Here is a 15,700-nt window from a genome sequence, read left to right as displayed (position 1 = left end):
CACGGTCTCTGCTATTCAAGAACAAATACACTAAGAAAAAAGACCAGATAGCCCTGGAATCAAAATGACCTGAGTTCAAGTCCTACCTAGCTCACTTAACTTTTCAGTGTCCCAAATTCTGAAACTCCTATTTACAACACTGCTGAAAATAGCTACCAAGACGTATTTAATGATGTAAGACTACAAACAAGTTGACAGTTTACATTAGTGTTAAGTTTCCAAAACAAGAATTCCCCACACAAATGTGAAAAATTTAGTCCAGACTGCCCTTTGCCCTGCCAAAATCTAAGCTGAATAAAAAACCAAGATAAAGACATTATAAACCAGTAACCTAAAAAAATAAAGGGGGAAAAAAAAAACAGTGCTCAAGTTGATTTTTAGTTTTCTACAATTCCAAACTTTTTTTTTTTAAATTAAGAGACTGACTTACCCAAGTCTGTTAGACGTTTAGGTGGTGACCTGCCTCTTTCAGAAGACCTGGATCGTTTTCGGCGAATAGGAGATCTACTAAAACGCCTCCTCAAGGGTGTTCGTGACCGTCTTAGTCGAACTGGTGATATACTAAAGCTTCTTCGTCTTACCACTGATCTAGATCTTCTTCGGCGGCTTGGGGTACGGCTCCGGCGGCTAGGGGTACGGCTCCGGCGGCTGGGGGTACGGCTCCGGCGGCTAGGGGTACGGCTCCGGCGAACAGGAGAAATGCTAAAGCTCCTTCTTCTGACCACAGACCTAGACCTTCTTCTTCGACTAGGAGTATGACTTCTACTGCGACGACTAGGTGTACGACTTCGAGCTCTGGCTACTTTGCGATTATCTCTAGAGCTAGATCTTTTCCTTTTCCTTTCCCTAGACTTGGACCTGTGTTTCGGAGACCTTTTACGTTTCTCTTTTGATAAAGACCGCCTTCCTCTTGACTTTGATCTTGATCTGCTGCTTCTCCTCCTGCGTCGTGACCGTGACCGTGACCGTGTTTGGGATCGATGAGATTTAGACTTTGATGATCTTTTTCTTGCTCTTGAACGGGATTCACTTGTGCGTCTACGTGATTTGTGTTCTGAAGATTTAGAGCGCTTACTCCTAGATCTTAACGAAGAATCTCTTTTCCTCTCTTTATCACCTTTATCACGGCTTTTAGTTTTTTTGCTTTTGTCATGTGTGTCCTTAACTTTCACAAAGATTTCGTAATCATCCTTTTCTTCTGATGAAGACTCTGAAGCTCTTTCAGGTATGCTAACAACAACAGGGCTGGCAGTAGTTACTATGTCCCGTTCAACTCCACTTGCAGACAAAGGTCCCTCTACATCAGTCCTAAAGTTTGTGACACGTTCCATATCCTTAGGAAGTAAAGGTCTCACCAGATCTGCATCATTAAGATCACAAATGTTGGCAGCAGGTACAGACTCGTGTTCAGTATTTTTAACTAGGAGTGGTGTCTCTTTTTCTGCTTCACTACTACCATCTTTATGGCTGATAGCAATTACCACATCATGTTCACTATCTTTTACAGGTAATGATGCTTCTGGATCATTCTTACTAAGTAGATTATTAGCAGACAATATATCATGGTGAATGTCATTAGCAGGCAAAGGTCCCTCAATATCAGCTTCACTACCACCACTAGGACTAGTTGAAATTACCATGTCATGTTCAATCTCTTGAGTGGGTAACGGTCCCTCAATATCAGCCTTAATTACTGAGCTGGTAACAGAAGCTGCATAAAGTTCAATCTCCTTAGTAGTTCCCTTTACATCAAGTTCATGAATATGGGAACTAGTGGTAGAAACGGTTTCAACTATATTAGCTTCACTAGAGCAGGTGGTCAACACTGTGTTAAAATCAGTCTCATTGCCAGGCAAAAATTTCTCCATACCAATTTCACTAACAACAGGGCTGGTGGCAGAAACAGTGTTATGTTCTGTCTCTTTTGTAATTAAAGGACTATTTACATCCAAAACTATATTTACATGGTGTATGCTTTCATAAGAATGACTCTCCAGTTGCCTCTTTTCATTATTTGATTCTTCACTTGACTGAATGGACATTTCCTGTATGGCTAACTGTTGAGAAAGATTAGGCTCAGCAGAAGAGGCTATATCTGTTCTTTTAATAACAGGTTCTAAAGTCATGACTGTGGACTCCATCATCACTGGGATCGGCTCAGGAACTACTAAAGTACCTTCAGGTACTGTTGCAGATGGCTCTAGAACTGTTGGTTCTGGTATGGCCACCTCCGCCATGGCTGGCTCTGAGAGTGCTGCAGTCAGCTCTGGGACTACCATAGCCGACTCCTGAACCACCACTGTGGTTGGTTCCTGGAACATTACTTCTGCTGGTCCCTGGACTGTCACCTCTGTCAGTCCCTGGTCTGCCACTTCTGTCGACCCCTGGTCTGCCATCTCTGTTGACCCCTGGAAAGCCACCTCAGTCAGTCCCTGGTAAGTCACCTCTTCTGGCCCTTGGAACGCCACCTCAGTTGACCCCTGGACCGCCACCTCAGCCGGCCCCTGGACCGCCACCTCAGCCGGCCCCTGGACCACCACCTCAGCCGGCCCCTGGACCACCACCTCAGCCAACCCTGGGACTGCCACCTCTGCTGGCTCTGGAATCATTGCCTCTGCTGGCTCTGGGACTGCCACTTCTGCTGGTTCTGGGACAGCCATCTCTGAGACCGCCATATCTGATGGTTCTGGGACTGCCACCTCTGACAGAAATATCATCTGTTCTGAGATAGGCCCAGATGCTAAAACGGGCTCAAAAGTTTCCACTGATTCTGTCACAATAGGAGACTCAGTGGATTCTGCAGTTGGTATAGCAGTTTCTGACACTGCACCAGAAGGTAGGACAGCTGCCTGAGGCCCTATAATAGCATGTTCTTGTGTCATATGAGACTCTAAAGATGTTGATGTCATAGAGGATTCTGGCTCTGGTGGTGGCTCTGAAATAGTTATAGCAGGCTCTGATGTTAATACGGAGGGCTCTGCTGCTCCTACGGAATAATCAGACATTGTAGACTCTGGAATCTCTGTCTGCATCACAGGAGGCTCAGGGGGCAATGCTGGTTCTTCAGAAAGTAATGCTGTCCCAGCAGTAGCCCATGTATTTTCAACAGGTAGCGCTGACTGCTCAACAGGTAATGATGGTCCCTCAGGGGGCTCCTCAGGAGGTAATGGTGGTGTCATAGGGGGCTCCTCAGGTGGCAAAGGTGGCATGGTAGGAGGCTCCTCAGGTGGCAAGGGGGGTACCATATATGCCTCAGTATATGAATCCGTATAGGAATCAGCATAAGAATCAGCAGTCATAGACATCATTGAGCGGTCAGCAGTATAAGATGACATCATGGAACGGTCAGAATAGGATGACATCATGGAACGGTCAGAATAGGATGACATCATAGAACGGTCAGCACCCATGGACATCATTGACCTCTCAGCCATTGGAGACATCATGGAACGCTCATAAGCCATCATAGAACGCTCATAGGCTGACATCATAGAGCGCTCAGCCATGGGAGACATCATAGAGCGCTCATAGGCTGACATCATAGAGCGCTCATAGGCTGACATCATAGAGCGCTCAGCCATTGGTGACATCATAGAACGTTCATAGGACATCATAGAGCGTTCAGCAGCATAGGATGACATCATAGAGCGTTCAGCAGCATATGACATCATCATAGAGCGCCTAGATGCTAACATTAGGGGTCTGGGTGCTAATCTATAAGGCCTGGGAGCTATTCTATATGGCCTTGGTGCTATCCTATATGGTCTGGGTGACATTCTATAGGGGTCAGGAGCTAGCCTATAGGGATCATGACCTAACCTATAGGGGTCCTGTCCTAATCTATACGGGTCATGACCTAATCTGTAAGGGTCATGACCTAACCTGTAGGGATCCTGGGCTAACCTGTATGGATCTTGGGCTAACCTGTAGGGATCAGGTGACTTGGGACCTAACATAGAGGACTCTGGAGTACTGGAGGCTAACATCTGGGCGTCCATGGTGCTGGAGGCTAACATCTGGGAGTCCATGGTACTAGTCGCTAACATCTGGGAGTCCATGGTGCTGGAGGCTAACATCTGGGAGTCCATAGTGCTAGTCGCTAACATCTGGGAGTCCATGGTGCTAGTCGCTAACATCTGGGAGTCCATGCTGTTGGAAGCTAACATCTGGGAGTCCATGCTGTTGGAAGCTAACATCTGGGAGTCCATGCTGTTGGAAGCTAACATCTGGGAGTCCATGGTATTAGAAGCTAGCATCTGGGAGTCCATGGTATTGGAAGCTAGCATCTGGGAGTCCATGGTATTGGAAGCTAACATCTGGGAGTCCATGGTATTGGAAGCTAACATCTGGGAGTCCATGGTATTGGAAGCTAACATATGGGACTCGGGGGTCATCAGGGGATCCACTGATACTGTTACAGATGTATCCCCCACTAATGTAGTAGGTAGCTCCTGTGCTACTGTACTGTATGATTCCAGCGCTGTCGTTGAAGGCACCTCCATGGATTGTGAAACGGTCATCGTTGACAGATCCGATGATGTCATCACAGAATGACTCGACATCTCTAGCGCCACAGTTGCCACAGGCTGCCCTGGCAACTCTAGCGCTGCAGCTCCTGTGGGTTGCCCCGACAGCTCTGATGCTACAGGCTGCCCCAGCAACTCTAGCGCCACAGTTGCCACAGGCTGCCCTAGTGCCCCTGACTGCCCCGGCAACTCCTGTGCCACAGTTGCTGAGGGCTGCCCTGGCAACTCAGACACCCCAGTCACCGAAGGCAGCCCCCGCAACTCTGGCACCTCAGGCTGCCCGGGCAACTCTGGTGCTATTGTAGCCACAGGCTGCCCAGGCAACCCTGCTGCTGTCGTCACCTCAGGTTGCCCCGGCAACTCCAGCGCTGGCATCACCGTAGGCTGCTCCGGCTCTGTTGTCATCACAGGTTGTTCTGCCAATTCCAAAGCCACAGTCGCCACAGGCTGCCCAGGCAACTCCATTGCTGTTGTCACCACAGGCAGCCCTGGCAACTCTTGTGGCAATTCCAGCGCCATCGTGGGTTGCCTTGGCACCTCCTCAGGCAACTCCGACACCATCGATGGTGCTGGAAGCCCAGGCAAATCCTGTGACAACTCAAGCACAGGTGTTGCCGAGGGCCCCGGCAACTCTGACACCTGTACCAGTGTTGCAGGAGGCCCTGGCAACTCTGGCACCAGTGTCACGGGGGGCCCCGGCAACTCCGGAACCTGTACCGGCGTTGCAGGAGGCCCCCGAAACTCTAGTACCGATGCCACAGGGGACCCCAGCACCTCCGGAACCGGTGCCTCTGGCACCGGCATCACAGGAGGGCCTGGCACCTCTGGCACCAAGGTCATGGGGAGCCCTGGCAGCTCCGGCACCGATGTCATGGGGGGCCCTGGAAGCTCCGGTGCTGTCACGGGGGGCCCTGGAAGCTCCGGTGCTGATGTCACGGGGGGCCCTGGAAGCTCCGGCGGCGATGTCACAGGGGGCCCTGTCAGCTCCGATGCAGATGTCACGGGGGGCCCTGGAAGCTCCGGCACTGATGTTGTGGGGGTTCTCAGCAGCTCCGGCACCGATGTCATAGGAGGCCCTGGCAACTCCAGCACTGGTGTTGTAGGGGGTCCTGGCAGCTCCGGCACTGGTGTTGTGGGGGGTCCAGGTATCTCTAGCACTGAGATTGCAGGTGGTTTGGGCAACTCCAATACTGTAGTTGTAGGAGGCTCCATAGACAACAATGGTATTGTTGTAGATTGCTCAGGCAACCTCAGAACTTCAGTTACAGATGACTCTGGCAACTCCAAAGCTATCAATGACCTTGGCCTAGGATAGGTCTCTGCAGGTGTCTCTGATACTGTCACCCCAGAAGTTTCTGATAACTCAAGCACTTTTGATGCTGGAGGCTCGAGTAATGTGGTCTTTGACTGCTCTGAAGATGGAATCTCCAAATGCTTTGTCACAGATCTTGCATTGTATTCTGATGGCACTGTCACATATGCCTCAGACAACTTCTGCACTACTGCTGTAGTAGGCACAGGCATCACTGCAGGAGATTCCAACGTCTGTTTCACAGATGATTCCAGGGTTACAGCCACAGATGTCTCTGGTCGCTCTAACGTGAAGGGTTCTGGGACTAATGCTGCATGTAGTTCTGATAGTTCCCCAACTGAAGTTGGCTTCAGTGCTACTAAAGTATGTGGTTCTGATATCTCTACTGCTATTGTAGGAGGTTCCAGAGCAACTGCAGGGGATTCATTCAGTCCCAATGTCATTGTTGGTGACTTCAGCATTACTGCAGGGGGCTTAGGGAGCCCAAGTGCTCTTACAGGGTGTTCCAGCCCCATCACTGAGGGCTCTGAATCAAACTTCAAATAGGAATCAGACTCTAACCCTACATTCCCACCATGATGAGATTTCAGCTTTGAATCAGATTCTTCTGACTGTCTTTTGTATTTTTTCTCTTTCTCTTTTTCTTTCTTCTTTTTCTTCTTTTTATTTTTGTGTTTTTTATGTTTCTTTGATTTTTTAGTGGGAATTTCATCAGTAGGGTCTGTTTGTACAGATACACATCTACTTTTTCTGGAGGCCTCCTTTAAATCTAAAGAAAAAAGAAAAGACATTTAATTTTTCAGATCACTCAACACTAAGGTTTAAATAAATATTGCAAGGTTGAATTTTGCATATCATGGCATAAAGGATTTGTCTTTCTTAAACTTAAATAAAAGTATAACAGAAAATTCAAACATTTGCTCAAATCAATCTGACAACCATCAGGCTGAGAACTTTTTCTGTAATATCCTATCAATATTTAAAATACAAACTGTAGGCCTTGGAACTTGCCACAAAATAATGCCTATTCGCTGATTCTTTTAATATTGCTTCTGTTAATATATATTTTTCTGATTAACACTTTAAAAGATACAAAGAGAAAAATATTAACAATGAAGGATAGGATTACCCACATTATATTAGCTTTATTTCCTCTTAACAATGCATAACCACAAAGAATTTTATAACATTTTCCTATTATGTCTACATGGCCATTAACTTTAATCATCAAAAAGAAAGGTAAGGCATTCAACCTTCCACATGAATTTTAATACCTTAATAAAATTATACTCTTTAATATCAGAAGGAATTAAGAACATCAATTGTCAGAAAAATAAAATATGCTCATACTACATTTGCTTTAAGGATAAAAAAATGCCGAGCAAATTGACACAGGTTGATCCTTTGAGATATTTATATTCTAGAAATAAACACTGTAAACTTAATAATTTTTCAAAAAGAAATATTCCAAAATGGCATTTCAGAGAGAAAAACCAATTTTTCATAAACTTCAATGTTTAAATTAACATATTCTAAAAAAAATTCAGTATAAGTCATCGGACTGATAAAAGTACTCAATAGTGACAATAAATAAACTTCTCTAGCTAATAAGAAGCAACTTGCATTATCTGTTGTTATATTAAATTTTTAAAAACATAATTAAACTGGAAATAACCTACCTTTTATCTTTTTTCTTCTCTTTGCCGCCCCCAGCCAGTACACACTTAAGATGATAATGTTCAAATCACTTAACCTACCTGTGCCCTCAGCTTTATTTCTAAAATGAGGGAAACTACAGGATTCCAGCTATAAATCCGTTCAACCTATCATCCTAGTATCAGCTGTTATCATCAATATAAACTATTGTGAATTTCAAAATTATAACATTAACAAGACCTTAAATGAAGAAAAAAATCACCTTCAATGAGAATAAATTGAAGCATACAAAACTGTTAAGATTTTTCTATTATGTAAAGTTTCAGGGCATATTTTAACATATTTATCTTCAATTAGCCAGAAAATTCAGTTAATTTATAGCAAAGGACTCCTGTAGAAGAAATATACTCAAAGATACTCTTCTTAAAGACCAATTAAACTTCCCTTAAGATTTCGAAGAAAAGATAATCCTTGACACAGATAATCCTTTTTACTTTACCTGGTTTATACCGCAATTCTGTGTCTAGGACCCCAGATAGCACTTCTTCTATTTTCTGCACTATTTCTTCATTTGGTAGGCTCCTTGCACAGGCAGCTGCATCACCTGACTGGTTTCCTTCAACAGGTGGGTTTGTTTCACCATTCAGCTGGCCTTCAACCCTGCCACTGATTTAAAAAATAAAATGGTAAAATTAATTAACACTATGAATGTCAATATACTACAAACCAGCACAAATTAACAGCCTAGTAATAGTTTGTCTAATTCTTAGTGACTTTATCACATCTGAACATATATAATATGCATACATTATCATCTTTATAGTTTTTGTAAACATATTCTTAAACAGTAACAACTCTTCCTTAAATTTTGTTCCCCTCTAATCTAGTTCCATCTGGTTTAAATTCTAAGTTTTTGGTCTCACAGGACTACAATTTTACCAGAGTGTAAACCAAGTAAAACACCCCAAAAAAAAGATTTTCTGAGCCTATATATTTATTATTATCAGGAAAAAAAAATACAAAGAAGATTGTATGTCCTATAACACTAGGTACATATAGGTATGATGAAGGAAAAAAGGCCAGTATTTTTGGCTAATCTATGCAGAAATACTATTCACCACCAGCATAAGGATAACACACAAAAGTTAGCAAAATAAGCACAACATAAATTAATCACATACTGTAAAGTTCAATACAATGTCCACAAAAGTACAGAAAATACATGTCATTTTGTATAAAGGAGACTGCATGAGATGTTAATAAACTAATTAACTAATGAGAATTTATTACACTTTAACCAATGACACTGTATACATAAAAAAGCACCAGTTTAAGTTGACATTTCCAAATTGATTCAATTACCTGAAACCTTCCCTATTTCACCCTAAACAACTTTCCATGCTAATAATGATTGTGTTCATTTGTATTGTATCAAAGATTGAATATATATTTATGTTCTCGAATCGTATTTTTAAATATTTAATACAACTTTGATTCTAATTCATCCAAATTAAATTTAGCAGGCCTAAACTATCAAAACAAATGAACTTATGTCTAAAAAAACCAAATCTCAAAAAAAAAATTTTAATTACAATGGAAAATATAACCAAAGCAGCACACTCAAAGCTATCACAAAAAACCTGGTGTAATACTAACACAACTAATTTATCAATGAAGTTAGTTCTCTATTCACACTAATGAGGTAAAACATCAATCCAAATTATGTAAAGTAACATGTAATCCAAAATCCATTCATATTTGATTCATAATTACCCTAAAACAGGGAGAGGCAAAAAACCCTATAAGATGGAGTGAAGGAAGATAACTAATGTTCCTAATTATACTTTGCTTGAATTAATATTAAAATTGGTTTAGTTTTCCTCTAATATATCTGCTGGTGCTGTATGATGTAGAAATTTGCTGTGAATAATCAAAAAAGTGGATAATCTGCAGTCAATTGACCATAATCAAATGACATAATTAGACTACTCAATTTAACACTTTTTGCAATTAAGTCTCAGGAATAAGTCTCATCTGAAAATTATTTGTTCACTCATATGACCGACAGACGGAAATCAACGCGATTTCCCTTCTCCCCACCTAACAGAATCCACCCCACTGCTCAGTAAATGAGAATTAAGAACTTAATTTGGGTATTTAACTTACTCTTGGAGTCAGCTAAGACTACATTGTGACCAATAGACAGACATGATCGGGATGCTGGAGTTTAAAGATAGTGAAAAGCCACGGAGAGAAAGAATGAGTGAAACTGTAACAAATATTTAAGTTTCAAGGACCATGTAAGGTATACAAGGCAGAAACACTAACGGAAAAACCACTCAAAAGCAAGAATTCATTATTTTCCTTTTGGGGTAAACATCTGTTTCTTTCCAAATTCCTTTCTCCACATTTTTTGGTAGGGAAAATGAGAACATAAAAAGGCAATAGTGGCTCAGGGATACTGCGTTAGTCAACCCAACTTTCCTTGTTATTTGAAGCTGGGATGGGTGAAAACTGAAATCCTAAAGACATCTTTTCTTCCCCCAACCTCCAACCAAAATCTTATACACACTCCATATCAGTTTCGAACATCTCCCACCTTCAAACCGTGAGTAGCTAACCAACAACAAACTGGGCAAATTTTAATTGTTTTCAACTCTTAAAAAAAAAAAACAGGTAGAGAGAGCAAAGGGGGAAACCAAAAACCTGAATAATCCACAAACTGTATTGTCGGATCTTGAATAATGGAGAATTAGCAAAAATGAAAGTTTTAGATTATGCTATAAAATCGCCGTTATTACACCCTTTCCGGGGCTAGGGACATAATGGTGAAACCTCCGGAGACGACTGCGGGGGAGGGGAGGGGAAACGAGGAGGAGGAAGAGGAGGAGGAGGAGCGGAGGAGGAACCTAGGCCCATCCCAAGGTGGACAACGGGGCCTGGAAGACAGAGGGGAGGGGAGTTACTCCGAAGAGAAAAGGAAGTCTACGAACGCAGCCTGTAGATTAGGGGTTGGTGAGGGTGGGGGGAGGAGGAGAGCGTCGCGGAGCGAGAGACGAAAGCCCTCGCGCGCGAGAGAAGAGAGGAAGGAAGGCAGGAGATGGGGGAGGGGGCGGGGGCCAGGAAATAGATCCCAGGCCCGGGCGAGGCTCCTGCAGGGCCTAGGCCAAAGGACGATGGCGGCTAGGGGAGAAACCGCGGTGGAACATTGTATCGGTCCCAGTGGTCAACTAAAGGCAGATGCTCCTGGGAAGACGTTACCTGGAAAGCTCTTGCTGAATTTCCCGGAATTTACTGACCACGAAGGACCTGAAGATCTGCTCGATGTTTGTCGCCATGGCGGCCGCTCCGTTCTCTCAACTCCTCCTCCCAAGACCTCCAGGCTCCCAGCATGCGTCGGGAGTAGGCGCTGCGGCCAGTTCCTTATCTCTCTTCCCTCATTGGTTCTTGCCGGTGCTCCAGGGAAGGCACGCTCTGCCACTGGGCCAATCAGCGGGCACGTATCCGCTTTCTCGGGCAGTTCTTGCGAGACCAGGGCGGAGCCGTTGACGTAAGCTCCAAGCTCGGGGCTGCGGCGGCCATGTTAGTGCCTGACGCAGGCGCCATTACAGGGCCACTATCTGCTGGTGAATCCCGCCAACGTGAGCGGCTTAATCTCCAGCGTTCGGGGCGGGAGGTGGGTTTGTACTTGTGCAGTTTGGGTTGATTCGAGGGCATAACTATCCCGAAGAGGGGATGGCGGCGGGGTAAGAACTAGTCAGTTTTCTCGCGGAGCCCGCAGACGCCTGAGGGGGGCGCCAATTCCGCCTTCATTGCCGTCCCAGGGAGGGCCCGCCTCCTCAGGGCCGTCCTCCCTATGCTCGCGCAATTCTGGACTGGAAAATACAACCTCTCTTTCCCTCCGCCCCCGACCCTTCCCCCGCCCCATGTCTAAATCCACCTCATTTTCCGAACCCACGCCATTCGGACGCTCTGCCAGGCTGTTGGGCTTTCTTGGCCCTTTTTCCAGGACCCTAACTCCCCAGTGTTGTGCTGCGATATTCTGCGGCGGGAAAGTGCGTCTGTCGTTACCCTGACGAAATTGCACCCCCCCCCCCCGGCCGTACGAGCTCTCGGCGGCACTTTTTAAGGGAAAAAACTCTTTACGGGTCCTCAGTGGCGTGAGGTACAAGCCTGATGGGGAGCGTGGGGGGCGGTAGTGGGGGGGGAGTCATTATGTAACACATATGGACATGATTTCCCCTGGTCTGGGGCAAAACCACGAGGTTGGAATCTGTAAGCCCCGGAAGGGCCATCACATAAACTGTACGCCTCTGTTCTGAGTTGAAGAAGGCGGCCTTAGCCTTAGTCCTTTGGGGGTAGGGAGGTTCGGTATTGGGCTTGCCCGTGGGTACCGGACTGCCCATTTACGAATTTATGAACATAAATAAGCGCCAGATTGGAAGGATTCCTGAACTTACGAATTTCCTTTCCACCTCTCACAGACTTCCGCGGAGCAAAGGACCTTGGGGTTTGTTCCTTTTGGCGCGTCGCAACTCTTGTTCTTAAAAAGTAGGTGCGGGGCTCCTTTGTATTTTATTTTTCTTTGTTAACATCTAAATCGTCTTACTCAGACTCACTTAAGGTAGATTTCTATAATGTCTTGTGATTTGCTAGCAAGAGGACAGAAAAAGCTGTGATGTTAGTAATTTATTGGGGCATAATTTCAGTTCTTGGATTCTGTGGGTCGGCCATGTGCTTTTTACTTAACCCTGTGTCTAACGGAGCAGTTTTTTCTTCAAATAAACTTCCAGCTAGAATTCATTCCATTTTGTAAATCTGTTTGGCGGTTGGCATGGGTTTTTCTTTAACTTTGGGACTAATGCATTTTGCTTTTTAATTCTATGGGAGTGACTGGGTGCTTTTCCCTTAACCCAGAAGCTAATGAAATTTTTTTTCTAGTTAGATACTAAATCAAAGTGTTTTAGTCCTACGAAACTGTGCCTTCAGCTCTCAAATAATGAAACATATTTTTTCTTTAACCATCAGAATTCATTTCCTTATTTTTCTTGGCATGTATTTAAATATATTTCTTTTTTTACTCCTTTGGAGTTGCCATGTGCATGTTCTTTAACACTGACTAATAAAATGTTTTTCTTCATAAGTACTTCTGAGAGAATACATTTTGTTTTTTTAATCTTGTGGGATTGACCATGTGCTTTTCCTTTTACCATATACTCAGTAGAGACATTTTTTACTTTTTTTTTTTTTTTTTAACATTTACACTGCCAGTTTGGGGGATCTTAATTTTTCATTAAAATGTTCTTGCTCATGCTTCTGAATTTCTGATAAGGTAAATGTTTCAAATTTGTTCTTTTCTCTAGCCAGTACAAATGATTTCTTTTTTTAGTTTTAAAAAAAAATAAGAATTGTTCAGTTCTTTGATATAATTTGCTATTATTTTTAACTATTCTCCATACAGTCCAAAATGTCTTCAGTAGGTGCTTTTGCACTCACATAGCATAAATTAGGAATTTTGAAAATAGCCTAATTTCTGCTTCATACTCTGCTAATTCAGTGAAATGCAAGTAATCCAGGTAAACTAAACACAACTGTATCTTGTCTAAAAAAATAAGTCGGTATATCTGTTTTAAAGATGAGAGAACTGAGGATTATCCAGTATTAGATAGCAAGTAAAGTTTTTACCCAGAATTACACATCTATTAAGTGTCTCAAGTCTGATTTTGACTCAGGTCATCCTGACTCCAGCCCTGCCATTCTGTCCTCTGAATCCACTAGCTGGGTACTATTTAACATATCTATAGTTACCAATTCTTCTCAATTCCACTCCAATCACATCTTTACTCACACCACAACTACCCTAGTTCAAGTTCTTACCAGTTCCTACTCTGACTCTCATTTCCACTTTGCATTGCAACCTCTGCCAACTCATATTCCTGCTGTCCTCTCTTTATTTAATAATCTTAACTGGATCCCTGAAACAATTTGGCCCCAGAGCCAAATCCTGTCAGCCCCTTGTTTTTATTATTATTATTTTTTTTTTAAAACCCTTACCTTCCATCTTGGAGTCAATACTTTGTATTGTTTCCAAGGCAGAAGAGCAGTAAGGGCTAGGCAGTGGGGGTTAAGTGACTTGCCCAGGGTCACACAGCTAGGAAGTGTCTGTGCTCAGATTTGAACCTAGGACCTCCCAGACCTGGCTCTCAATCCACTCTGCCACCCAGCCCCTTGTTTTTGTATGGCCCCTGAATTAATAACAGTTTTGCCTTTTTAAATACAAGGAAATTTATTTTTAAATGTAAACATTTTTTTTTTAAAACCCTTAACTTAAATACTGAATATTGGTTCTAAGGCATGTATAAATGGAATTAGCTCACCCTCATTCATTCTTTAGACTTTAGCCACCAGGAATGTCACCCCACCCAATTTAGAATTAAGTAGGGAGGGGTAGGTCTGTGACCCACATGTGATAGTAAGTGACAAATCAAAAACAAGTGACTGCCCCCTGGGCAGTCCAAAACAGTGTTGAAGCTGCCATTTGTTCATGTGAAACTGGAGGTGGAAGCAGGAAGTGACAAAAGCTGCTATCTTTTAAATGTGATGGTAACTTCCTGTGCGGGGCTTTTGGCACTTTGAACTTGGAGTTGAAGGAGCTCTGGTGAGACCTTTGACTGCTTCTCTTTGAATTGTCACGTGGGTAAGTTAAGCTGACTCTTCTTCCCTTGGCTTTTCTGGAGACTAGCCTCAAGGAGGCCTCTCTTCTTAGAGGAGGCCTTGTAGCTAGAAGCCTTATTTAATTAACCTCTGTGCCCCCTCTGCTGGGGCCTCTAAGATACTTTAGAACTTTATAATACTTTAAATATCCAGACCAACCATAATCTTTCCCATTTTTCACTCTTATAGGCAGAAGAGTCATACCGGCTAGGCAGAGGGTAGGTTAAGTGACTTGCCCACAGTCTTACAGCTAGGAAGTGTCTGGGAGGTCCAGAGAATCCAGGACCTCCAGTTTCCAAGCCTGGCTTTCTATCCACTGAGATGCATAGCTGTCCCAAGTGCTATATTCTTTTTTCTGACTCTTCAATTCTCCCTCCTGATGTAACTTTGAGTTTGATTTTTGGACATATTGATGGTCAAAAATAACAAGCTTCCAGTTTTTGTGGACCAGCCAAGAGAACATACCCAGCACACAATTAGAAATGTAACCTCTTTCCAGTTGTAAAGTCCTGTTCCACTCCATCTCCTAAATATGTTTTCTTCCTATCCTGTGTTGCCCTAACTTTAAATTCTTGTTACCTCTCAAATGTATTAGGGTAAAAAGTTTTCTAGCCTGATCTCTTAAACCAACCCTTCATAATGCTGTCAGGGTAATTCTCATTCTAATCAAGTCACATTCCCTTGATCAAAAACATTCAGTATTTCCCATTGCCTAAAGAATAAAATGCTTTATTCTTATCATACTATTCAGGCTTTTCATTGAATTTCCTTCCATTATGCCTCAGTTTGTCTAAATTCTTCTCTTCAAGGCATAATTCATATACTACTAACTCCTTGAGGTCTACCCAGATTCCTTCCAGCCCAAAAAAGGAAAAAAAGGCCTTCTCTGACCTTTGCTGTGCTGTGCTGTTTTTATGTTTTTACTTGTCTCCCATGACTCTTTGCTCTACTATATGTTCTTAAGGCAGCAACTGAAATTCTTTTTTTTTTTTTTTTTTTTTTTTAAGCCCTTACCTTCTGTCTTGGAGCCAATACTGTCTTTGTATTGGCTCCAAGGCAGAAGAGTGGTAATGGCTAGGCAATTGGGGTCAAGTGACTTACCCAGGATCACACAGCTGGGAAGTGGTCTGAGACCAGATTTGAACCTAGGACCTCCCGTCTCTAGGCCTGGCTCTAGCTACCCAGCTGCCCCCTGCAACTGAAAATCTCAACTGAACATAGCACAATTCCTTAAACATGGTGCTTAAATGTGGAATTGTTACTGAGAGACTGGGTCTAGAAGAGATCACTTTCATAGAGGTGATAATTGAACCTATGAGAGTGAATAAAATTGAAGAGGAAGAGAGAACAGAGATAAGATTAAAAAGCCAAAGGTTAGGGGGGCAGCTGGGTAGCTCAGTGGATTGAGAGCCAGGCCTAGAGACAGGAGGTGTGTGACCCTGGGCAAGTCACTTGACCCCCATTGCCTACCCTTACCAATCTTCCACCTATA

General features: G+C 43.4%; 1 protein-coding gene across 9 annotated transcripts in view; it reads right to left on the bottom strand.

Annotated features, from left to right (window-relative positions):
• Positions 1–10,899, bottom strand: part of SON (SON DNA and RNA binding protein) — a 34,580-nt gene extending 23,681 nt beyond the window's left edge. For 6 of the 9 annotated variants that reach the window (XM_044670215.1, XM_044670218.1, XM_044670219.1 and 3 more), the window contains exons 1-3: positions 10,756–10,899; positions 7,994–8,160; positions 431–6,607 (exon numbers count right to left, since the gene is read on the bottom strand). In XM_044670215.1, the coding sequence (XP_044526150.1) occupies positions 431–6,607; positions 7,994–8,160; positions 10,756–10,832 (6,421 nt within the window). In that variant the 5' untranslated portion in view covers positions 10,833–10,899. The remainder of the gene's footprint in view (positions 1–430; positions 6,608–7,993; positions 8,161–10,755) is intronic. The other 3 variants (XM_044670222.1, XM_044670223.1, XM_044670225.1) reach the window with 2 other exon arrangements.
• Between the last annotated feature and the right edge of the window lie 4,801 nt (positions 10,900–15,700).

This window comes from Gracilinanus agilis, chromosome 3 (assembly GCF_016433145.1).
Source record: "Gracilinanus agilis isolate LMUSP501 chromosome 3, AgileGrace, whole genome shotgun sequence".
Lineage (NCBI taxonomy): Eukaryota > Metazoa > Chordata > Mammalia > Didelphimorphia > Didelphidae > Gracilinanus > Gracilinanus agilis.
This window is presented reverse-complemented; position numbering and strand designations above follow the sequence as displayed.